Source organism: Diadema antillarum, unplaced genomic scaffold (genome assembly GCF_040938485.1).
Source record: "Diadema antillarum isolate AM-2024a unplaced genomic scaffold, OU_Dant_1.0 scf00000015, whole genome shotgun sequence".
Taxonomy (NCBI): Eukaryota; Metazoa; Echinodermata; class Echinoidea; order Diadematoida; family Diadematidae; genus Diadema; species Diadema antillarum.
This window is the reverse complement of record NW_027270904.1, coordinates 3,126,026-3,153,299: the sequence shown is the minus strand read 5'-3', so window position 1 is coordinate 3,153,299 and position 27,274 is coordinate 3,126,026. Positions and strand designations below refer to the sequence as shown.

Genomic DNA, 27,274 nt, shown 5'->3' with positions numbered 1-27,274 from the left:
GGGACTGGCTCTTATCGACACATTCCTCGATTGTATGTTTTGATGCCATCGCTAGGGAAACAAGAAATTCACAGGGTGTCACTCTTTAAATATTAGAAATATGAGCTTTGCTGTTATTGTGGTTTTTTTTAACTCTGGAAATAACTAAGACAATTTTATCAGACTTCAACTTCAAGTTCAACTTCAGTTTTCTCTCTCTCGTGGAAAAACAAAGCAAAACGCGTGTTTCATGTTATTTGGGGTATGGTGTCCTATGAAAAATGCCAATATGAAAACCTGAGAAGTGTATGAGAATATGAAGTATATTCATCACACGCGTATAATATCATCTTGTGTCTCAAAGTGTCTCATGTTAAGTGATTGCCACATGAGCCTATTGTGTCTCGGGATACTTGCAACATTCCATGTCTGCCACTTCCGTCTTCTTAAAAGGCCTACATGGGTCTTTTTGAAGAGTTTGTTCGAAAAAACCGATAAGTCCATTTTTGAAGATTTTGAAGTATTGTCTCTGTCATAAAGTACAAATAATACCTTTTAAATGATATATTGGTCACTACATATAAAAGTTATGGTCAAAAGAAGCAAAGCATTTCCTATTATTCTCTTTATTTTTCTTGACATTTAATCACAAATATCTCCATTTGGCAAATATGGACTTATCGGTTTTTGCAAACAAACTCCTCATTTCGAGGTTTACCGTCAAATATATATCTTTTGTACCTCGTGATGCTGGTAAAGGAAAATTTAACTTCACACATCCTTTATAACTTTATATTCTCGTTTTATTATACATATTTTGTAATAACATCTCTAAAGAAATGAATGATGCATTACTATAATAATGGGGTAATCACGACTTTTACGATCTAAATTTCCTTCTCCATGTCTCCTTATGGCAATACATGTATAGCAGGTGAACTTACAGCTAACCGTCAAAAGGACGGAATTCTCAAAATTTTCCAAATTCTTCAAAATCACTCGACAAAGGTAGAGACCCTCATCTGCCACCTTCAGGTCGGTGATGAGAAGGCTAAAGTTCCTGTTGATGTCGAATCCTTGCTCCAATCTCTCAAACTTCCCCTCGATAAATTCAGCTTTAGGCAGATATTGAAATGAAATGCTCTCCTTGACCCAAACCACAGCTGCAGGCTCCCCTTTGAAGTGACATGGCAGTCGGATGTCTTCCCCTTTCCATCCCTGAGCGGTCGAGAGAGTGCCTGCCACTGAAAATGACACAATGGAGATTAATTTTACGTAATAGATAACGCGTTGACGTCCTTTGATACACTTTTTATTGTGTCTTGATAATAAAAGTTACAAAATGAAAAACTCAGTATTAACAGTACAGTTATATTACACCAAGTCTGCAGTGGTAAATCATGCTATTCTCCATTTCTTTTTTTTTCCTTTTTTTTTGAGAAGGGGTATACTACCACAATATATACATATACATATATATATATACATATATATATATATCACCTTAACAACATCAGTTCTCTGTACAATGTTCGTCAATTGAATGGTTATAGACGCATCTCATTACTTAACATCTTATGGTGAATATAAACAACGCTTCCCATCCTTCTTTAGTGCATTTTCTGTGCGTAAATAATACTATAATTCTGAACATAAAAGTATCTGGAGAAGTTGAATCTATCCTGTTTCCAAAATCCATGTCAAAGAAAATGCAAAAGTACAATGATACAGGGAGTCCACAATTCTATCAGCGGAATTTCTCTAAAACAAGCCAAACGCTATAGTGAATGTTATATCACGTTTATCACTCCTGTTATACTCTATATTGATTCTGGTTTGAATTTCCAGAGAGAGGCATGTTTTCTTTCTCTTTCCAAAACATGGCCAGCAAGGTACCTTTCTGGCCTGAATTTTAAGGCGCGCCTAAATCGTGATAAGTACACGTAGAATGCCTTTTATTTCATAACCAAAACTTTAGCGATTTGGATGCTTTGTGTGAACGATTCATGTCTGCGTTCTCCTGTAACAGTTTTAGCATGTGCAACAGTCGGGTTGATTTTTATAGAGCTGATCTCAGAGATAATTTAATATTAGGTTTGTGCTGTATCTGTCTGTTCTTAAATAGGTCTATATGCACTCTTAAATTGCTTGGGCACAGAAATGCCCAACTTTTAGCCAACAATTTAATTCAATTTTAATTAAAGAGTAATTTATATATGTATCGCTGTGTGAAAATTATTTGCTTCAGAATGGTCTCATATTCAAGTAATGTGATGTTTAATCGCCCCGTCATTGTACAATCATGCTAACCTAGAAACATTAAACTGCACATTACTTGAATATGAGACCGTCATGAGTATGAACATACCTCATCAAAGGTACAAGTTAAATTTGTGAATATCACTGCAATAACATTCCATAAATTTCTAAAGCAATTTAGACATTTTAGAACTTATTGAAATCATAAAAAACATTGAAGGTAACAATATTTTATCTTTTCCAAGAAGAGAATATGAATAGCTATGAATATTCATGAGCTAAAAAGCAAGTAGAAACCAATAAAAACCAACTGGTATCAACTGGTATCAAAATTTCAATGTTTTAGTTACTGGGTTTTAATCTGGAGATGAAGATGTTTACAAGCAAATCAAGTCAGGTATATGGTTTCAAATTGTGCAATCTAATTATTTGCACACAAACCGACACACGCACGCACACACAAACACACACAGACAGATACTCCCACAAGGTATTGCTTATGATATAATAGACAATACCGTGTGTGTGTGTGTGTGTGTGTGTGTGTGTGTGTGGTCACCCCCCTCCCATTCCTAAAACGGAGAACACCCTATAGTAATTCTTGGTACCCCCTACAAAATAGAAAAGTTCGGCCATCCTTCCATACGCAGGCCTATACCACACACACACACACACACACACACACACATTGCACACACACCGTCACATACATACACACATTCACGCGTACACGCCCAGACTATTTTGATTTCCAAGGAAATTTACCAACTTAAAAAGGAAAGTAACAAAATTACCCAAGTACTGGCAAGAAATACCAAGGCTTAATGTGCAAAATAACGTTGGTAAATTATATATGCCGAATTTCTACCCAAGCATCAGTGGGTACTGTTCGTTATTCCGAAGGTTCGCTATTCCGAATGTTCGTTATTCCGAAGGGTCGTTAATCCGAAACACGCAAATTCCCTATACCTAGAGGTTCATTAATCCGAAAATGAAAAAGGGTACGTTAATCCCAAAATTTGTGGCTTTATTCCGAAGGTTCGTTATTCCGAAGATTGGCTAATCCGGAAATGAAATTCGGAACAATGAACCTTCGGAATAACGAATCTTAGAAATAAAGAGCCTTCGGAATAACGAACCTTCGCAATAACGAGCTGTAACTAATACGGTTAATTGCCCAACAAAAATTACCCAACACGCAAAGGGAATGCGTCACTTACACAACAGCGAGCCAATAAGTACCCAAACCTCCATTACCAATTCTGTAGGTAAATATTCGCCCAATGTTTAAGTAAAAATAATTGACCAATGTTGGTTTTCATTACCTGAAAGCTCAACTGGTCGATAATTGCCCAAAATGATGATTTGTTTTTACCAACTAACAATTACCCAACTAACTCACGTCAAAAAAAAGACTCACGTCAAATATATATATATATATATATATATATAGCATGACTGTGCATGACAGTATTCTCTTGAACAATACATGTACATAATTTTTACAGATTGGTGTGACGTTCTATCAACGATCGCTCTCATAATCATGTTAAAACTCTATCTCGCTGAATTATCACCACTGAAATTTCTCACAATCCATTTATGACAACAATACCAACCTACCCAAAACTTGCAATAGCAAGACGACTTTTGTGTCGAATCAATAGGGAGGAATCACACACTTTACAATTACAATTACAATATATATATATATATATATATATATATATATATATATATATATTATATGATAGTATATGTATATATATATATATATATATCTTTCAGTGATATCACTCTGTTGAGACCTGATAAAATTATGCTGAGATGAATACCGGCTCATGACTCTTAAAAGAAGATCATAATTACCTTCAGCAGTGGGGTCACAGAACACAGTAGTGGTTAAACTTGATAGGAGAACGAGGGTGAATCTTTTATCCATTATGGGTCGATATACTATTGTATAGTCGGAGACAATTTATACAAAACAAAGCAGTAAACGTTTTGCTGGTAATAACCAACACACCTGTCAATTAATGATCACAGTCATTATAGTTCCCCCCAAAAAAGGCGATTGTCGAACACAATTCACGCAATGCATCCTTCAAGACACGCGTTATTCCTAAAAAAGAGCTTGTGTGATTGGTAGATGGGTTGTAAAAAAATACGATTTTTATGGCGGCGTAGCTGTTTGTCAGAGGCTCTGTATCTCGCAAAATATGTGTCATAAAACATGCCAGTTTCTCAAGAAATGATAAAGTTTACTAATGTTCAAGGTCCACTGAGTGATAACATATTGCGTCGGATTGTTCGTATGTGACAATGAATGATAATGATGCCTAATAAAAAAAAAATTTCTACGTGAGACTATAAAAATATTGTTTGCTTTTTCCACGGCCACAAATCAATTTGAAGTCTACCTATGTACCTGGCATCTTTGAACAACGCATAAAAGAGAATCTATCATTACTGCTGTGACGTGTTTACACTGCATAGAACATCAGACCCATAAGCCTGCTGTTTTTTTTTTTTTTTGGGGGGGGGGTGGGGGGGGGGGGGGCTAGAAACACGTTTTTGAAAACATGTTTTGTGGTTTACAATTTATTTTACTATAAACGGTTGCCGTGATTAAACACACGGTTTTGATACATGGTTTTGAAACACATCGACTGTGGAAATGTGATTCAATACCCTCTTTCACGAAGAATAAGGTGTTGAAGTCTTACAACAAAATTGTGCTCCACCAATTTATTTCACCTTGTGTTATGCATTCAGAATAGCGGTGCTCAGGGCAGTCCACATGAATGATTGATAAAACATGCATGTGCCTTGCAGTAGAGCTCTGAACAAGTGGTAGCCATGTCAATTGTTCAGGGTCATTGTAAGTACACACTCACACACACATCATTAGTTCCTGTGTAAAGTTCAGGTTCTGCACAGAGGCTTAAAATTTGACCAAAATTTGGGACCTTACATTTAAATAAATCATTGATTTCATGAAACTAATATACCCTTTCATATTCAAATTCCCTTCCCAATGAAATATGAATGAACCTATATGACTAAGTTGGAAAAATACGCCGTGCAGGGGCGTCGATCGGGGGAGGGGGATGTTCTTGGTTTGTTTTCTTTTTTGTTTTTTGTAGTAAACAGTCCAAATATTTCACCCAAAATGTGCACCAGACTGTTGGATTTCCATTCTGAAAAATATGCAAAAGGAACTCCCTTGCTTGGGAGGGGGATACTATACCCCCCCCCCCTCCCTAAAAAAAAGTGTGCACTTGGATAGATCTATCACTTCAGTTTTAAAAAAATGCACAATTTTACTTGTATGGCTAGAAAATTTCACAAATGACATCCTGTGTTTGCGAGATATTTCATTTTAATTCTAAAAATACAAAAAGCTTCCTTGTATCATGTAGCTACATGCTCGCATACAGGGGTGTTGATCCTTGAGGGCAAGGGGGCAGTTCCCCCCCCCCCCCCCAAAAAAAAAAAAAAAATATTGGGGGAGGGGCCGTAACATCATCCTTGCCCTCAAAATAATTCCCGAGATGCGGAAATTTTCTTGCTTTTTAGATAGAAAACTATTTCACCCATAATTGTGTTTATTTTGCATGTTGTTCTGTATACTTTTGCTTACCATGTATTGTAGATCTGTTTGTAACACCTGTCCACTCTGCGCCGATGTCTGAAAACAAATTTTATGTACACGTGTATATCTTACATGACAACAAAATACTTTGAATCTTAATGAATTTCCAATTAATTTGTTACATGAAATAGAACTTGGTAAAATATCAGTGTGCTTTTCACCAATGGAAATATTTCTTTTGTCCAATCCACTATCAACCTTTTTATTCTTGTGTGATGCATGTGATCCTATATGATAACATCAACTTGTTCTCGGAATAATTTGTTTTTCTTAAAATGAGGAAACACTCCGGTCACAACCATAATAGTGGAAACAAACAAACACAGGCAAACAGACAGACAGACAGATACACACAAGCACTACATACATACATACACACACACACACACACACACACACACACACACACACACACATACTGGTCATACACACATACCCACACATGCACAATAGACATATTCCTGCAAAAACCTTCACACATGGACCTTTCCAGTAAGTATATATTTTTTTCATAAACATAACCAGTGTGTATACAGGGCACTTCGTTACAACACAGTTATAACGAAAGTTCATTACGACGAAGGAAAAATTTCTGTCAAAAAAAATCATAATCACTAATATCTATGCTACCAATTACTTCCTTTCAGTATTAACAATTATCTTAATACCAAGAAAGAAAACTGTCCTTTCCGAAGACTTTGTTTTAACAGGAATCGCCTGTATAATATTGAACCCAAGTTTGGGGCAGTTACAAGGAAAATACTGCCCTCAAGTCTTGGAACAGTGAAATCTAAACGTTGTCTACTCAGAAAACTAATACATGTAGCCTGCTATCCTAATAACCAACATGGAACCAAGCTAAAAATATTTCCCTTTGATCTGAGGTCTATTGCACCTGCTTGGTAAGATTATGAAGATTCTTTTGGTGTTCAATTCCTGGATTGGTCGATGTTTGGAGGCATTCACAAATGCATATGCAAAGACAGACAGAAGGATATACAGACAGTTATACATAGGTCTATAGACACACACGAACAAAACGTCACACTCTTGTACACTTGGCATCTCTAATCACCAAACCCATTTTTCAGAATGCAGTGTAAAAAGTTTATTTGGATGCAGATGTAAGGTTTGCGGGTGGAAAGTACAGCAAGCTAAACAGAATATCACTGGGAAGCTTTTATGTTCGCAGGATTTAATGACTTCATCCAGCTCACATATTCTCAAACATAAGATTTAGAATTTATTGTTTGAAAGAATTCAACCAAAACTCAAATGAAAAAAAGAAACAAACCTGGAGCAAGGTAATGATGGGCAACGATTTTAATTACAATGCCACTGGAATCTGCTATACAGACATACAAACAAAATTCATTAAATATTTCTGAACTTAGCACAGTTTAATCAATTTACCATCATAAAACAACCCTCTCTTCATTTTTCCCCCAATTTCATGTACTACACATAATTATTCACACATATCTGCAAAATGAGAAAGTCGGTTAAAACTACTCACGAACACAGATGAATATGTTGTTTTAAAGGATATGCAATATGCCCATGATATGACAAGAACTCAAGCTTCTATATAACATTTAGACCTTCAGTCTAACCTCTGTGGACCTTCCCCGACATCCTTTTGCTCTTATTTCAACTGTCAAGTGAAAATACACATTTCAGTAAAAGGCTGGAGTATAAAACGCTTTTACGAACAATCACGATTTTGTAACTGATACACACTTTAAGTCTAGCAAATGTAGCAAACAAGGTACACTATTGTCACACATAATAATGTCTCCCTAAATCTCTGTAATACACAGCTAAAGCTAAAATATTTGATATATTTAAAAAATACATGCATGCTTTGCACAGCTTTCAATTGGCACACAGCATACGGACATGCTGAAATAACATGACGACTTTACACTCAGCAATTCTGAGACCGAGATGAACAAAATCTTATACAAGAGCAGAGATACTTTCAATAGTTGATTGAAGCAATCTCTGGATTTAATTTTGCCATTTTTGTCATGTGACTATGGCAATTTGCTATTACGTCATTCTCTTTTGTACATTCAGGAATCTTCTTCAGGTATCTCAGATCTCAAAATTAAAACACACTTTTCGGTAGGAAATGCTATGTGATAGTTCAGTGGCATCCGATCTTTTACTAATAGGCCCCAATGTTACGGTCTGATCTCTCATCCAAGAATAACTGTCCAGTTTGAAGCCACAGTGCAACACGGCCATTCGCAGAAACGGTTCTAATCGAGGCTTCAGCAGTCTTGCGACCTTGCAGTCAAAGGTGCTCAGTATAACTGTGACAAAATTTCATCTGAAACATAGATGGTCCAAAGTAATCCTATACCTTATTTTGACATTGGAAGCTCTACTTTAATTCATTGTCACAGTCTTCGGTGAAAAATATCACTGCAGAAAATTCATGAGTTTATATCTTGGTAACGAGACTTACAGTCATGCTTTAATCATTTCCATGGCTACACATGGAGTACGAAATGCAGCTTGCTGGCCAAGCTTTTGTTTGATTAACATCCACAAGTCGATGCAAGCCAAATACGCATGGGCAGTGAGGTAGCTATAACTGTTTCACATTTAGGTCCTACTGAAGTCTGATATCATGGTGTGTTTTGGATGAAGTGTAAATTGACAAGGTGGAACATGGTAAATTATTTTGCTGTCATAATAGTTACCGATTAAAAAAAAACAACAACAACTGGTACACCCTTCTTGGTCTCTATGATTGACAATCCAATGCAGGGTTGCCGACATTCAAGCATCAAACCACAGAGATTCCAATGAAATATTAGGAAGATGTTTTACATGAATCTTATTCCAAAGTAAGCAGGGTGTTTCAATCTTCTTATGAAGATATTCTCTTATTGTCCCTAAGGTGATAAAACCAAGTGTCTAAAAGATCATGCATATTCAGGGGATCAAAACCTTTCAATTTTTCTTGATGTAATTGTTATGTTATCGGTGTTATGATAATGTAAAAACGCTGTTTTGGATTAAATCAATAATTGCGATGCTTTACAACTCAAATCAGCATTTTTGATATTCAAAATTGAGTTAGGAGTTTGTTTGATATTACCCAATTGGAGGTCCTATCACCCGAGAGAAATTATAACAAGTTTAGAAGAGATAATGGAGTTTTCAAGGAGCCTTCAGCAAAATCAGGGAGGCTTTTCAAGATTCAAGATTCAAGATTCAATGGTATTTTCACTTCCATGAAATAAACAGAAATCATTCACTGTATAAGCAAAGAATATTTGTAATAATTAAAAAAACACTCGTAAATTGACAAAATACACTATGAAAATGAGCAACAATGAAGAAAACACAAGTGTATTTTTTAAGTACAGTATGTACATAATATGCATAGAGTACAAGCAAATTAAGGCTTGACAGGTCCTGCACAGCTTGACAAATATAATTAAATATTGAGAGATAATCCCCTTCTCGAAGTCATGGAATGTATCCTATTACCTGTCTTCGTTTAACCCCCCCCCCCCCAAAAAAAAAAAAACAAGAAATAAAAAAAAAACAAAAAACAAAACAAAAAACTGGATATCTCATGAAATTCTGTACAAATATGTCAAATACTTCCGATGGACTGCACACTTCCGGATTCTGTTGGCTCTGTTGGTTTCCAATGGCTCATATAGGTTTTCATGGAGAATCTACTCCAATGTTGATTTTCCCTGATTTAAATAAGTTCTGTGTGATTTCAATATTTTTCCACAGTTTTGAGCTATATGACCACTTACCTAACATCACAAATAAATCACCTAAGAGATGTCAGTTAAGTTTGAATAATGTTTAAGCTGTTTATTTCTAATTCATATGCTGCTCTTTTTGAATTTTCGCCTTTTAATGTAATAAGTATCGCTCTTTGTTTTTATTACTCAATAGGTCAATATGTGCAATTTGCAATTTGTGTGTGGTTGTTTCTGAATGTTTGTGTCTTGAAATTTTTCAGGTGTGTTTGTTTTGAGTGTGAGTGGGTGTGTTTGTTTTGAATGTGAGTGGGTGTGTTTGTTTTGAGTGTGAGTGTGTGTGTTTTGATATACTAGTAGTGTTGTTCATGGATTGAGCATGGTGTATTATGGTATGTCGTGTGTGTATAGTCATGAAATGATGCACTGTATTACGGAATCGTGGTTTGTTCTTAAGAGTATACAGTATTTTGGGATTGATAAATCCCTTGCATGACATGTTTGTGGTTGGTTGGTGGGCCTGTTGTGTGTTTGTGTGTGTGTGTGTGTGTGTGTGTGTGCATGTGTGTGTGTGTGTGTGTGTGTGTGCGTGTGCGTGTGTTTGTGTAGCGGTCCTTCATTATTTTTGTGTATTGTAGAAGATACCTCAATTTTATGTACTCATGCATTTACTAATTTTATTCCCATTTTTTGGAAGTCTTTCACACATTTCACCCGTCGGCTTAATCTATTTTTATTTTAGTTTATTTCATTTCATTTCATTTATCTTATTTTATTTTATTTTATTTTATTCTAATGGTTATGAATATTTATTATAATGGTATGTGCTGGTTTCTAAGGGCCGTTCCAATGCTTTCCGTTGGGTCTCGTGATTTCTATTGCTCATTTTCTTTTTCTTTTATTTTTAACGAAATCGCTTCTAGTATATAGGCCCTACGCTGTTTATTAGACCATCACAATGTCAATCATTGCTATTGAGCCATCAAACTCTAAAATGAAACTATTATAAACCATCAGAAATCTCTAATGGTCTCTTCTAATGATCTCTAAATGGAATTTCCAATTCGAGATACAGCCTACTGGATAATCAAAAATTCTCTGGTGGTTTCTTACGTTATGCTCCAAAACTAGATACCATTAGACCCATCGAAAACGGTCAAATCCTGTAGGACAATTAGGACTTTTCTTGTTGTTTTCTAATTGTACAAACTACTTCATCATTAGACACTGGTACCATTATGCCAATGAAAAAAGGGCAAATCTTAGCGGACCATTAGGGATTGCGCTTCAATGTATTTTACCGGTTTAATGATGTAAAATTGTAAAGGTCTCAACCTAGATCATTAAGAAACCATTAGAATACTTACACAACCATTAGAATTCTTATGACACCTCTGTGTTTTCCATTGGATTTTCAACCTAGGTTTCCTCTGTTTTTATTAGTATCTTTTCCAGGTTTCCGAGCGGGAACTCCACTAACACCGCCATCAAGACAGCAGCACAGTACACCAACACGAATAACCCGGCAAACTCAAAAGGCTGGAAGAAGGAAAGATTAGAATGACAAAGAAAACCATTCATCAATTCATGATAAATGATAATGCTGATGATGATAATAAACAACAACAACAATGATAATGACGATAATAATAGTTGTTATTATTATCATTATAAAGTAAATACTTTTAAAGCGCAACAATCCATTAAAAAGATGCTCATGCCGCTTTCAAGCTTTAAGGTAAAGAAAAGAAAAAACAAACGAAGGAATGAAGAGAAAAGTATATGAAACGAATTCTATTTTTTAAATACTAAATAGGTATGATTTTATTTCGTATAAATGATTCAACATTCTTATTTCTTCGTCCAATGGCGGAAAAAGAACGAGTTCCCCATGAATGCTCAACTTTAGGTATATGAAATGTTTAGGAACTAGATCATATAATCTTGCGAGGAGGATTATAACAATACAATGAATTCTGGAGATAATTATTCAGGTGCAGTTGAGTGGACAACATAACCAAAAAGAGCAATTTTATCAAGATTTAGCAAGATAATTCATTTGTCAACGGAAAGCCAATGGAAAGAACATAACACTGGTAATTTGTCATTTTCTGTTTTTGTTTTGTTTTGTTTGTTTGCTTGTTTGGGGTTTTTTGTTGCCTGAAGTACATATCTAACATTTGGATCAGAAATATTCCTAAGACATAAATTCCAATTCAGCTAAACAATAATCTGACAGTACACCTATGAACATCACTGACCACCTATGCACCAAATATAGTGGTATAATAAAATCAGTTGTACAATGCCGAACTTCACCGACGATTGGGTGAAATCATAAATGAACAGCAGAATTTCAAGTAAAAAGGATAAAATGGAAATTGATACAACATACAAGTGTGCCATATGGACATTAACAAACACCAAAGACTGTAAGCCATAAGTGTCTATCTGCTGGTAAGAAAATTACACTGGAATTTTATAGTTAAAGCATGCTTTCATAAAACGGTATGAATTTGATCATAACCACAATGTTAGACAAAATGATGAAGTCATCATAACTCCTAGGGGTTTGTACAAAAAAGAAAGGCTAGAAATCAAGCTTCCGGCAGACCAGGCTGGATTTACAACCACATCCTTTTCACGTTACCTTTGCTAATAAACCTTTAAACCATAAGGTGTAATGATAAAAATTCTGTCCTTTTGATTTCAGTTATCTAATTTCATTTACATTTTACAGATTTAGACCAAATTCACTCATTGTTTTTAAAAAAAAGTATATGAAACGATAACATTTTGTTACTTTGCTATTGATGTCTAATTTTAATGAAACTGTCAACTTTCCGTATGATGAATTTACTCTATTAACCCAGCACTATTAAGGAGGTGCTTCGGTACAAATATTCGCTGACAGGTAATTATATTCTCCAAGCTGTCTGGTCTTTAAAGAGGAATTCCAGTCCAGTTATACTTTTAGTCTGGTAAGAAATTATACAATCTTGCGAGTACAACAATGAAATATGATTTGATCAGAATTGGATAGAAATAAGAAAAGTTAAGAAATTATGAAGTTTTGCTAGTTTTTTAGAACAGGTCTCGTCCAGTTGATATGAATATGCAAATCAGTGAACTGATAATGTTATCACCTCGTAACTTTCCATTGATTGTGTAACGAAAAAAAATGTTTATGTTCAACATGATGTTATTCCTGTGGTTGAATAACTTCAGAATAGTGATCAGTTAGTTATAATATTCAGGATTTGAGACTGATGGGATGTAATTGCGCATGAATGAAAAACTTGAAATTCAAAGTGATGTTTATATAATAAGCTGTGAGGGGATGTTATCATCACTTTACTATGTGCATATTCATATTCACTGTGCAAGAACTCCTGAACTCCTGATTCCTGAAAAAGTAACAAAACCTCAGTTTCATAACTTTCTTATTTTTCAGTCAATTTTGATCAAATTTGCATTGTTGTGATAAGAAAATTTCACTCCTTAAATTATTTCAGACTAACTTTAAACTGCACTGGAATTCCCCTTTAAAGTCTGGAGTTGATTGTTTGTTCATTTTCCCAGCATGAGTACCCATTACAGGTCTTCGTGGTGGGTGGAAAGGTTGAAGCGTGTACTTACCGCGGTGAAGTACGAAAAGTAATAAGGATTGATGATGTTGAAGGAGTAGATATTAAGGACGATCGGGTAGACTAGGTAGGCTGAGTACGTCAGCCGACTCATTGGTATCCACAGCTCCCATGACAGGATATCATTGGCCCATCCTGGTAAAATACAGAAGACCAACACAGCGCAAGACCAGATTGGTACTTCAAACACACCAACACTCACACGTACAGTGCGTCCCAGAAAGAAAGAAAGAAAGAAAGAAAAAACCCTCGACTGCTATGCCTTCGCCTGCATAATGCATGGTTCCCCAATAAGTCAATAGTATATAGGCCTACATTTTGACAATGTGTGACAGTGTCACATAATTGATAAAAAATAAATAAAATGACATGTTTGTCACAAATGTGTTGATTGTTCACTTTCCTTGAAGTAGGTTTAATTGGGTCAATGGCTATATTGTTTAATAGAGCAGGCTATTTCGGGATCTGAGGATTTTTACTTGACCTATGACCCTTTTATAAGTTCATGCATTGATTAATCTCAAGGAGTGGAGAAAAGTCGTATTTTCAGCATTATATAGTAAAATTTTAGCATTTTAACCAAGCTTTTGACCCTTGACCTTTAACACCATGACCCTAAAATTACCTAGGGAATCACTGTCAGGTAGTACATGAATAGATATGTACCAAGTTTCATGACACCTTGAGCTTGAGCTTCCGAGATATAGCCATCTGATAGAGGAAGAGGTGAAATGTAGTACACTTGTTCTTTGACCTTGTGGCCAACACGACAACATAATGCCTTGTGGCGTAGGTATATGAAAACATAAGCCTAAAACAAAGCCTTATTGCGCGGAAACAATGGAGCATATTGTTGAAAACAAACTGATGTTCAAAATAAACTTTGACTTATGCTCCTTCAAATGATAGGGGCCTTGATAGTACGGTACATTGAGCAAACTTATTTGTTCATGCATCTCTGAGTACCATGACTGAAAATTTATCGTCAAAAGCTATTTGCATCACTTGCCGGGTTTGACGTGAAGCACATCAGAAAAGAAGAGATGGACACATCTTAATATATATAAGATATAAAATTATTGTACCAAATCACTGGGTGTATGATTAAAAAGAAATGTTCAAAATAAATTTTGGCATGAGATCGGGCATTCAAGGAAATAGAACAATAATAAGACCACAATAATAACATACTTCATAAGAATTTGGAAATGTCTGACTTACAACATCCTTATAGACTTAAGAGTTAGGATGCTATAACAAATGTCAAACTAGTAAAAATATGAATATGAAATTTCTTAGCAATCAGGTATACTTTGCCTTTTTTCTTACCAGTCTTTTATTATTTTGGGCAAACTCTCATCAAGATCGAAGTCTTGCAGTGCCACAGCATTGCCAAAATGTACTTGAGCATTAACAGCAGTAAACCTACCTGCATATCCGAATCGACAGGCAAAGACGACCCAAGACAGACACACCCCCCACGCAAATTTAGAGAGAGACATGTAGGCAGCACGACCAGCCACAGGGACGGGGTGACCGTGGTAGTCACCGTAGAGACATACAATTAGCGCAATGGCGAGGGCTGTTTCCAAGGTCCATCCTATGACTACAAGGATCTAGTTGGGATTAGATTGAAATTGGGTGCAAAATGTGAACGATGGAAGGCTGTGTGGAAAGCTTTCAAATTTAGACTAAGATTGTACACATTTTAAGGAGAGTGCTAGAGTGTTTCAGGGAATATGAATAAGCCACCTATGTGGCCTAAATTGCCAAATTAGGCAGAGTAATTCCACCACCTTTGCTCTGAGAGTATTATATCAAATGGGTTAGTGAAATACCGGTTAGTGATTGGCTAAACAGAGTCACGTGATGGAGGTTCATTCGTTATGTTCGCCCATGGGCGAACATTCTTGGGAATGTTCTCCCATGGGAAAACATTTCCACGTAACAAATGACAGAAGGCCTAGGACCGCGCGCGCACTCACAGTGAATTTGGCTCTGCGCGAGCAAGCGAGTGCGTTGTGCTGCATGTTATGCTGGTGGCCGTGGTTGCAAAGACCGTACGCTGAATCTCTACGATCTTTGTAATTTGGTGGTTGACGTTGACGTATTTGACTAACCTACATAGAATAACAGATGATGACTTTTGTTGTCGGGAACATGTACCAAAGGCTCTACCTTCAGGGTTTGAAATGCTATTTCGGGAGGCTATAAGTCCCTCGACTTCGTCTCGGGACTTATAACCTCCCTCAATAGCATTTCAAACCCTTCGGGTGGAACATTCGGTATGTTCCCTCCCCCGCCAGTCACCATCTATATACTAGTAATGTCACATCTGGCCCTGAAGCGACTTGTTACAATTCTGTATCACCTGGTAACCTGTTTTATTTCATACAGATAATGCCTGGAGATGTATTTAATTGCCTGTAGAGAGAGTTTTATATTTTGAGTACCGTAAATTGTGCCCAGTGAATATGATAGGCCTATTTGAGTGGATCAATTATTATCTGTACATCGAGCATAACATTTTCTGGACGCCTTAAAAGGGATTATGGGACTCGCGATCACATCAGACTTTAACAAGAGACTGCACATGTTTGGAAGTTATTGTACCGCATTATTAATACACCGCCTGAGCATTGATTCACTGTTTGATCATTTCAGTTTGAAAGCGGTCGTAACATCATCGACATTTATACAGTATCTTGTTCAAAATAAACCCAAATGAGGTATGGCATAAGCCTACAAGATAATTGTTCTCAGAGAGACAGTATGGGTTTTACAGACGGATATCAAAGAATTGATGTGTTTCATTTCGATGAAAAACTTACTTATTGAAACTTGTTTGAGAATAATCTCAGATGATATCAACTAGTGTGACTGCACATTGTCATGCAGAACATCTATTCAGAACAATACATGTAATTCAGAAGGTGCGCCTAGACATAGTTTTGACAGGTGACATCTAGGAACTGGAAAAAAACAAAATTTGTTTTGGATTTTGATAAATCACACTTACTGGATGAAGTTTTATTGTCTTGTCCCTGTAATTATGCAACAGATATCCCATTGCCATGCCAACCAGGTAGGGAACGATACGGCAGTATGGTTTGACGTAGATATAATTCTCGAACGACAGAGGAGGCTGTGAGGCTGGGTCTGCGAAAAACCTGAAAATATTGAGCAACAGACAACGCATCACGTCATGAATGAATCCATTTACTAATCATAAATTATGAAGTGAAGTCTCGTGTTTGGGGTAGACAAATTCGTATAATCTGGCTTGCTACCCTCTGGGACTTGGGCAAACTCAGGTAACTCTGTCACCATGGTAACATGTCTTAGACTACGCATTAGAACACTGATCGGTCTCAAGGAGAGGAAATAATGAAAAGTTTGTTGGCACTACAATCCCAACTTTATAATGATAATAATAATAATTGCATTTATATGGCGCTTCATGTGGTGTTTAAGCGCACTGGTGCTATTCTTACAAAAAGACTAGAAAACACAATAGCATTAGCAAAACCAGCATAACAGTAACAAAAGAAGAAAAAAAAAATACATGTGATACAGTGATACAATATTAACTGACTGTGTGCGCCTCCAGGAAAAAAAAATTACAACTGATTAAACAGGTGAGTTTTGAGAAGAATTTTAAATGATTCAACAGATGAGGCATTCTGAATATAAAGAGGGAGTTTATTCCAGAGGGTGGTATACATTGTAGATAGTATACATTAGATAGTATACATTGTAGGATAATCATGAAACCTTACACATACCTGGGTCATCTCTTATGATGAACATGATGAAAGTCACAGTGAAAAGATATTTTAATCTTTTCAGACATGGCACGACACATCTTGCAATAAACTGGATATATTGTTTTTGTAATTGCAGATTTTCTTTATTTCGGTATAAGCAAACAGTCCAAAAACTTTCTGAAAATATGACTGCAATACAATGTGAGATTGGGATGAATGCTCAGGTTGAACTATAAATGCATGCTATTTAAAGTCAGGCACCATATCACTTCTGTTTGCTTCTCAGGTATTTTATAATCTTCTTTTTTTTGTATGTTTTTTTTTTCGTTAGTACTTATCACATCATTCATAGTTTCTTTTGAATGGTCTCACATCCTCCTAAAAGCAATTAGGTTGTGGTGTACCTCGAGGCTCTGTTGGCGGGCCCATCCTTTTTACTATTTATTTGATCGGTTTGCGGAAATATTTCAACGTCATTCTGTTTGGTATCATTTATCTGCAGATGACATACAAGTTTTTGTATCTTTTCCACCGCAAATCCAAGCATCCCATGCACTGCGCAGTCTGGAAAATTGTATCATCGATATTTACGCTTGAATGAAATCGAACTCATTAATGCTCCTAAACCACAGCAAAGTGTGAATTATTCTTTTCGGTTCCAAATCTCATTTGAGCAAATTAGACATTGATTCTATTTCCGCTGTTAGCAACGACAGTCCTCTGTCAAGCTCATGTCACAATCTGGGTGTTATGTTTGACTCTTACATGGTTGTGTCTGATCAAATCACCAACATTTCTGTAGTATATTCTGTTCTTTATCAATATTGCCCAGCATTGGCTTTATTCGCATGAAGGTCCTACTTGATGACTCGCTCCGCAGCGGAAAAAATTGTTCACTCACCTATTTCTTCACGCTTTGACTCCGGTATTGGTCTGCTCTTTAATTTACCAAACTCACAAAAAGCCAAATTAAAAAAAACAACAACAACTAAAAAACTCATCTGCACTTATCGTTTCTTTGTCAAGCAAACGCACTCACATTACCCCTATTTTAAAGTCTTCATTGGTTGCCCGTAGAGGATCGTATATAACTTTTAATATTCTCTTAATTTATAATAATAATAATAATAATAATAATAATAATAATGATAATAATAATTATTATTATTATTTTTTATTATTATTATCATTATCATTATTATTATTATTATTATTATTATGTTTTTTTCTTTCTTTTGGTTTATCATGTCATTGATGGAACCGCTCTTGACTACAATGTTTGATTGTTTCGATTATGACGTCAAGGTTCAAGGTAGTAGAAATGTTGCTGACTTACACACCGTCTATTTGGAACTCGTATTTCACCATGAGACACACTGTTACCACCATACTGATGACAGTTAGGACCGCTAGAGATAAAAATCCACACATTGGCTTCCTGAATAGAGAACTGAGAAACATAATGCATCAATGCCATAAGGCATCCGTAGTGTCGTAATTGCATAATATGAAACATTTTTGATAAAACAGACAGCAAAATGGTCTTAATTGAATCTTTAGAGATCGTTTGAATTTCTACACTAAAGCTCTACATAAGACATCTGGAAACGATTAATGTTCTTGCATTTACCTATTGAACACTTGGTGGAAGATAATTAATGATTTGTCACATGTACGCAAACTTTGATCATACAAAAGCTATGTATAACGAGGTCAATAATTAGTTGAATCAAGAAACTGGAAAACAAACTCACTGTTGGGACGTTTCGCTACTTTGGGCGGATGATTCTTCCGAGGATGGAGTGGCCCTTAAGTAAGTATATACAATGTGCAAAACGGCAGTGTGACTTCCAGCTATAATTTCGCAATTTAGAACAATTGATCTCATGAGTTGATTACTGCTGTGACGAGTATTACGAGCAGTTAATGGGTATAATTTGTATTGTATATTGTACATATATTGGTTTTGTTGGCCCATTATTATCAAATAACTGTTGTGGGGAGGATACATCTATGAACGCAATTTACTGCGTATTACTTGTGTAGAGCAAAACAGAATTGACACAATGACAGTCCCAAAGCAACAATAACTGTATGTTCAATATTGTAATCAAGGATGGATGATGGAATCGAAATAAGATGTTGTTTGAAACAGAATTAAAAGCCACCGTTCTTAGGCCTTCACTGTCTCACAATCATTATTATACATATTGAGCTACTGCAAAATCACGTGTCATCACTTCATTGTTGCTGCGTTTTTCGTTTCGTTCCATGCCCCTATGGATGCACAAATTATATCAATGTAATAACTGGAACATAAAAACATACATAAATACAAGCATATAAAATACAAAAGATGCATTTATCATTTCTATATGTAACAATATTTCACATTCCATGTGTTATTTCAAACCACATCACAGGTACAGGACTCGGTGGTAATGTCATGATTACAAAATCAGATTGAACAAATGATACTTCAATTCTCACACAACAATTTGCCACTAGATCAATGAAAAACCTCTAGATAGTTAAAACTTTGATAAACAGATAAACAGTATTAGGCCCCATATTACGGAAAAAATGCATGATAGCAACTCATGCTGTAACGGAAAGTGTCATGGTAACGACCCTGCTCCAAAAAGTTGTCATTAACACACCTCTCCAGCTCCATCTACCATTGAGAAGCTCATTTCCATTCATCAATACACTGTATCCACAGTCACCCTCGCGCACACTTTTGCCACGTATATTTAAAAGAAAATGAGATAAGTTTAATACCTGTAGAGGAGAATCAAAATGAAGGGACTGATGATGTAAAACTGCATTTCATTGGCCAGATACCACACCCAATCCATACACTATAGAAAAAGGGAAAGAGATTGCAGTTTCTATGATACGACACCATTTCAGTGCATTTTGTCATAAACCACTGTAGTACTCACATTGAATGGTTTTGAGGTGACATGTTAGCTAATTTAGTTTGGTTTGGTTTATTTCTGCATTCAATCGAACACAAATTTAAAAAAAATCAAAGACACAAAGAATAACAAATACAATGATTAAAATACTAACAAAGCATCACACAACTGATATTCATAAGCAATAGCATTGTGCAATAAACATTAGGGCCTATATAAAACATATATATCTAAATAAATATATAGTAGATTATTTTTTTTTTCAGTAATAATTATTACATGAGAGATAATTGAACGTAGGAGACCGCTACCACGAACGAATAAAATCGAAATGGATGGGCTTCATAAAAAGAATATTCGGTGACACAACTATATATCATAGAGGGGAAAATGAGTGATCAAGTGGGTGCAGGGTAGTTGTTAGTGTGGGTGCAAAATGTAGTTGGATGAGAGAAAATGAAAATGAAAAGTGACAGTTAAAGGCCTGTTTAATCTATATTGCTTCAGTCTAAAGAGTAGAGAGCATTGTATTGTATCAAATGCCTCTCAATAATAAGTGTAGCTTTAAGGAGTATGGTTGAAAAGGACTTAATGTTGTCGCGAATATTAATCCAAATGTCACTACCATAATTTAACTCAAAGCGAAAAACAAACTGGAAATGTCGCTATGGCGACTGGTATGTCTCCGCCATGATGTATCGTTCTCCCAATAAGTCTATATTATATTGTCTTGACAATGTGTGATGACAGTTTCACATAAATGGCAAAAAAATCACACATTTGTCACGAATGTGGTGATTGTTCATTTTTCTTGAATTATACAGGTTTAAATGGATAAATGGGTACATTGTTTAAGATAGCAGGCATTAGGGGATTTGACGATTGTTTCTTGACCTCTAACCCTTTTATATCCATTGACTAATTTCCAAAGTGTGAAGGAAAAGTGTATTTCCAGCATTAAATAGCAAAAAAATCTAGCATTTTAACCTGGCCTTTGACTCTTTAACTTTGACCCCATGACCCCAAAATTACACAGGAAATCACCGACAGGCGATACATGCATAGATACGTACGAAGTTTCATTATGATACCTTAAGCCACTTCCGAGATATGGAGGAAAAAGTGAAATGTAGCCTTTTCACTTGACCCTTAACCGTTTGACCTTTGACCTTTTCTCCAAAAAGTTACAGAGAATTTCTATTTGGAAACATATGTATATAGTGAGTTTCAAGAAAAATCCTCCAGGCATTGCATAGATATGAGGGAAATAGTAAATATTAAGGAGTTGATATTGACCTTTTGACCCTTGACCTTTGACCCCGTGACCCACAAATTTCCACGAGATTCAATGTCAGGCAGTACATGCATATGTTGCGATATATGGAGAAAAAAAGTGAAATTTTTGCACTTTCACATGACCTTTGACCTCACATCCCAAAACTTTCTCTAAAGAATCTTTCTTGGGTAATACATGTATACACTAACTTTCAAGAAGACAACTACAGGCATATCATAGATATGGGGAAAATAGTGAAATTTTGAGTATTTCACCTTGACCTTGAGAAGGCCTATGTGCACCCAACAGTTGAGAGGCGCAACTTAGTCCACTCATGCATATATATACCAAGTCTCAGGATACCTCAAACGGTTTCAAGCTTAGATTGGCTGTCCACAAAATTCATTACGGACGGACGCACGGGCGGAAGGACGGACAGCCCGAAAACATAATGCCTCCGGCGACACTTCGTGGCGAAGGCATAAAAACAAACAAACAAACAAACAAACAAACAAACAAACAAATATGATGTTACAGTTCTCATCATGAACAAGTCTGAAACAGAAGATTACCCAGAGGACACTGATATAGCCCGAATGTGAAGGTTCGGGCTGCACACGCATGATGATATAATCCCTTGTTTCAGACATTCATAAAAATAACATCCTGAATCTCAACACTCCTGTTACACCTGAAACAAGTTGAAGTTAAAACAATAGGTTTATGAACCCGTTACAGTTTGTTATTCCGAAGAATTGTTACTCCAAAAATAGAATAGATTTCGTTTATTCTTAGGGTTTTACGCATTTTCCCCTCATTTTAACATAAAGGAACCTTATACTTCATATTCATACTGACAAACCCCTTGAATAACGAAACTTATTTCATTGTCGTAATAAATAATTTTCGGAATAAGTTTTTATTTATGATATTCGTTTCACTATCCCCCCCCCCCAAAAAAAAAAGCGAATCTGTGTTTATAATTATGTTCACCTTTTAGTTAAACACTGAATACAATGTATACGTATTGTCAAGCAACTTATTTTATAATTTACCTGTAGGCAATAGGCCTACATAGATTTAACTCACTTTTCATTACCTCTCAATTTGATTACATAATTTATGTACCTCTCCCCGTAGGAAAAAGAAAAAGAAAAGGATGACTTTGTACAAAGAAAATCACATGTAAGTCTGTGAATCTAATGTAGGATTTTTTTTTACGACTTTGTCGATTATTCGACATCATGTAGGCCTGTGTTACTAATTATGACCAAAAAAAGTAATAGACTTTATCAAGTTGGTGAAAATACATCTTATTGGAATATTGAATCGAGCAGAGGACGGCGAAAGATGTTGCAAAAATGATCTCAGAACAGGAGACTAGGAGTCTCTGTGTGACAATATTTACCAGAAAACATCATTATTATACGGATGTAAACCAAGTTTTGACTACAAGTGCTACATGTTCTTCGCTTTGGTAGGTCTGTGTTAGTGTGCTAATGAGCTTATCTGATATCTCTCTCTTTTTCCGTTTCCTTCGTTCTGTCTTCCTTTCTTACCTTATTTTCAAAGAAGTTGTTAATGTACAAAATATTGGTCCACCAGTATCTCTCACAACCGGGGTCATTGACCTGAGCCTGCCAAGTAGGGCCGGTGCCAAGGTGTGGCCGTATGTACAGGTGTACCAGCATGGTCATGCCTAGGGCTGGAGTTAGCCTACATAGCATGAAATAAAAAGGGAACCACAAGAAATGCAAGAGAAAAAAAAGCGGAAATGAAACATCAAACTTACACATATAAATGTTGTTCTTATCATCACATTCAAGTGTTAATAGTAACAGCTCTTTCAGCAAGAAATGTCCAGCTAAACAATTTGGCTTCAAAAAAGCTGCTTTTGTTTAAAAAGCACGCAGACAAAACACAACACACACCCACAATACAATGACATGCTTCAAAAGCAGGCACGACTGAACATTGTCGCACGATGCAAAAAAAAAAGAAAGAAAGAAAAAGAAAAGCAAACGCCAGGCGATGTCTCGCCTGCATATCGCAATTTATGGAGATAATAATATATGCTTCCAGGGGAATATCGTTAACAATGGTTAAGCTCTGAAGTAGGTGGAACTAGAAATGTCGCTATGCGACTGGTATGCCTCCGCCATAATGCATGATTCTCCTAATTGGTCTATAGTACATCTTGACAATGTGTGATGACAGTTTCACATAATTGACAAAATATCGAAATGACATGTTTGTCACAAATGTGTCGAATGTTCACTTTCCTTGAATTAGGTTTAATTGGATGAATGGCTATATTTTCTGAGAGAGCAAGTATTTGGGGTTTTGAGGATTTTTACTTAACTTCTCACCCTTTTATAATTTTATGCATTGAGTAATTGTCAAGGTCCCCAAGGACGGACAACCCAAAAACATAATGATTCCGGCACCACTTTGTGGCGGAGGGATGAAAATAAGTAAATATTCAATATCAGGAAGGGCAAAGTCATAAAAAGTCCATTACGTATACTGCAGTATTATGTGTGAAAAACTTGATAGGATACTTTAAAAAATGAATCAATTAGCAGAAACAAAACAAACGTGCATGCATAAAACTAATGAGTAAAACATGACCAGAAGTGTATGCCCTTTGCCATCATCAGACCTGAAGCATATTCAAACTTGATCGTCATCTTTCGGTAATATACTTTATTTGAAACATGGTACCTATTTCATTGTCGTAGCTCAAAGCTGTGGAAAGTTATTGAGGGTATACATTCCAACATAGTCAGTATATTATTTGTCAATGTATAAGTTTATTGACATTTTGACCTTTGACCTTTTCGGACTTCACCAATATTCAAACTTAACCGGCATCTTTAGGCGATGTACGTGTGGTGTAAGTTCCATTGTCAAGCTCAAAGTCGTGGAAATTTATTGAGAGTACTCTACAATACTGTAAGTATGGTAATGGTGTTTATCAAGGAAAGCTCATTAAACTTTTGACCTTTGCCTTTCTGGACTTCCTAACATTCAAATTTGACTGGCATTTTTAAGCGATGTAAGCATGTTGTGAATTAGATGGTCATAGCTCAAAGCTGTGGAAATTAAGTCATTAAGAGTACACTAAATAGCCTACTATGAGTAAAGTGCGCATGCTTTTCAGGTAGTTCATTGACCTTTTGGCCTTTGACCTAGTCGGACTAAAAGAACATATTCGGACTCGACCAGCATTTCAGGTTGTGTGCCTGAGATGTTAGTTTGGAAGTCATAGCATAAAGCTGTGGAAAGTTGTTGAGAGTAGGTCCCTACACCAAATTGTTGACGACGCTGCCGGAAAAGTGACGCATATTGTTTTTTATGTCTCGCTTCCGCTTTGCAGGAGACAAAAATGAAAAATAATGCAATTTTAAAGGAACAATGCATGACAAAGAAAGATTTACAAAAAAGGGGGATTGACACTTGCACGCATATAATTAAAGAGATGTGATTTTAGTTTCACTTTGAATGCATTAATATCGTGCTTGTCTCGAAGAGCTAAGATTTATTCCAAGTAATCGACCAGCATGAACAAATGACCGACCCCCCATTTGGTGTGAACTTTTTGTACTCTCTAAAAAAAAAATCGAGTAAAAATATTCACAAAATGTTAATTTTCACTCACTTTGGAGTGACCTCAGGGATCACTCGAAGATTTTGGAGTGATCCCTGAGGTCACTCTAAAACGAGTGAAAATGAACATTTTCACTAAAAGTTCACTCCAACTTCATTCTAAATTCACTCGTTTTGGTATTCACTCCTTCAAGAGTGAATATTTTCACTCGATTTTTTTAAAGAGTATAGCTTTATTGAATGGAGTCATATGACCGTGCAGTACGTTGTCTAACAGGGATATGTTGCTGAACAAGAGAAAATAATAGTCAGGGGCAGTGCCATGGACACATTGAAACATGAGCAGGAGGACTACTTTGAACAGACTTTGTGATTCTATGGACAACAAAATAATGTAGAGATTGAAGGAAGCACGAGGGTAATACGATCGCGTTTTCTCGAATGAGTAATCATATTGGTAGCTGTATTTTGAAGTTTCTTAAGACTAACTGAAAATGTACATCGCTTTATCCAAATCTATAGCTTAGAATATTAAAGCATGTACTTTTACTTAAGTATTTCAATGCAAATCCCAAATTACACAAATAATGTATGCAGAAAAATGATACATGCATAGTTGTCATAGACATCGCAAATCGAACATGTCTCCAAGATTCATAACAAAATCAAATAATCTTAGATAACAGATAATAAGATAAAAATGCAACCATCCAAACTTAAAGACACAGGGTACTAACATCCGAAATGTATCATTTTCATATATGACAAGAAATATTAAGATCCAATACTGATCTTTTGAATGGCTGGCTATAAAACCCATGAAAACATGACAAATCAATATAAATTTAGATTGAATAGGGAAAATATCATGAATATAGATTTGTTTCTAACCTGTATGTTGCTGTAACTGCTAAAACAATGTTTTTGCTTGAGTTTCCAAGTATTCATTGTTTTAAGACATCTGTCTTTGATTCAATCCTATTATTTTAATGGAAAATATGGATGCAAACAAACAGTAAGATAAGAAGCCTGTTCCTCTTACCTCCAGTACCTGTGAAAATAAAACCACAGCCATAATTGAGATCCTTTTGATTTTGCCATCCGACCAAGTGTCATATACGCAACTTGTAGGCCACTGTTTGCAGGGAAGACACAGTACAGGGTTGAATAGTACATTGGTACATGTGTATTCCCACGTGATTCACATTTTTCCTCTATTTACTGTTTCATTAACGTGCATGTCCAAAGAAACGGGTTCTCAAAAAGAAAGATTTCCGATACTTAAATGTTGATTCATTACATGCAGAAAACAGTAATGTCGATATAGTAAAGGCTTGATTTACCATTTACAGATGAAACAAAAACCCATCAATAGTGCTTCAAAATAGATCTAAAATGTGAGTTAGGGAAAGAAACAACCAATGTAAAAATTTGAACCAGTATAATCGATGTTAAGTATTGCTCAGTACATATGCAAAATGTGAACAAAAGTTATAATTAAAATGTTCCCAGACTAACCGTCTACAGTTATGGTTTAATGAGAAAAATAGTGATATCTCCTTATATTTTAGGCTTTATTGCAAAAATTTCATATGTAAGATGTTTTGTGAAACAACTGACCTACATATAGGCATCAAGAGTGATATCTTGAATATTTTTTTAATCACTGCCCCCAAATGTAAACAGGACCTTCGAGAGAAAGTTAGTAGAAAATTGGGTAACACTTAAAGTAAAAGAGAATCATCAAAGTTCGCTTAAAGGAAACCTAAACCCAAGGATCAATGTGGAATGAGTGAAAGCAGTAATATTAGTAGAACACATCAGTGAAAGTTTGAGGAAAATCGGACAATTGGTGTAAAAGTTATTAATTTTCACTCAACTTTTAACTTTCACTCAATCCAAATTTCTTTTTTGGTTTCGGTTTCGTTTAATTCCATGTGCCACCTTCTAATCGTACAAAAATGTGAGATTTCACAGAAATAGAACAATTCAGAAAATATAAAAGGAATTTCACAGAAATAATACAGCAATGAGCACTTGATCTAGCTCCACTGGAAGACAAGCAGAATGATTATCATCTCAATAACAGGTTAAGGGATCATTGTATTTTACATAAAAGAGTTTTGAAATTTCTATTATATTCTAGTCTTCGTTAGTTTCATATGTTTTGACCGAGTAGTGCTTCTTGGTGGGGACCATACATAATCACACAAACAAGATTAGGTGAAGGCATCAATATCTCCTCACAACTCTGCCTGTGCACTGGGGTATCAAGAATCGTGCCTTGAGTATCAACTTAGCAGTCAGACATTTCTTCCCCTTAAGAAGTCCTTGATTCGCCATTGCACCCTAACGATTTTTTTTGTGTGTGTCAATGATAAATGCCTTGACATCATCATTTAATCATCTTTGCATTGGCTGCTA

At 35.8% G+C, this 27,274-nt stretch overlaps 1 protein-coding gene across 1 annotated transcript; it reads right to left on the bottom strand.

Annotated features, from left to right (window-relative positions):
- Positions 1–10,908: 10,908 nt before the first annotated feature.
- On the bottom strand, positions 10,909–22,999 carry LOC139724836 (nose resistant to fluoxetine protein 6-like). Its single transcript, XM_071635964.1, has 8 exons — positions 22,801–22,999; positions 19,826–19,905; positions 18,799–18,852; positions 18,381–18,494; positions 16,297–16,447; positions 14,707–14,893; positions 13,270–13,412; positions 10,909–11,169 (listed from the first exon to the last, which is right to left on the bottom strand). The coding sequence occupies exons 1-8, from the start codon at positions 22,966–22,968 to the stop codon at positions 11,050–11,052; spliced, it is 1,017 nt and encodes a 338-aa protein (XP_071492065.1). The 5' UTR covers positions 22,969–22,999; the 3' UTR covers positions 10,909–11,049.
- Positions 23,000–27,274: the final 4,275 nt, after the last annotated feature.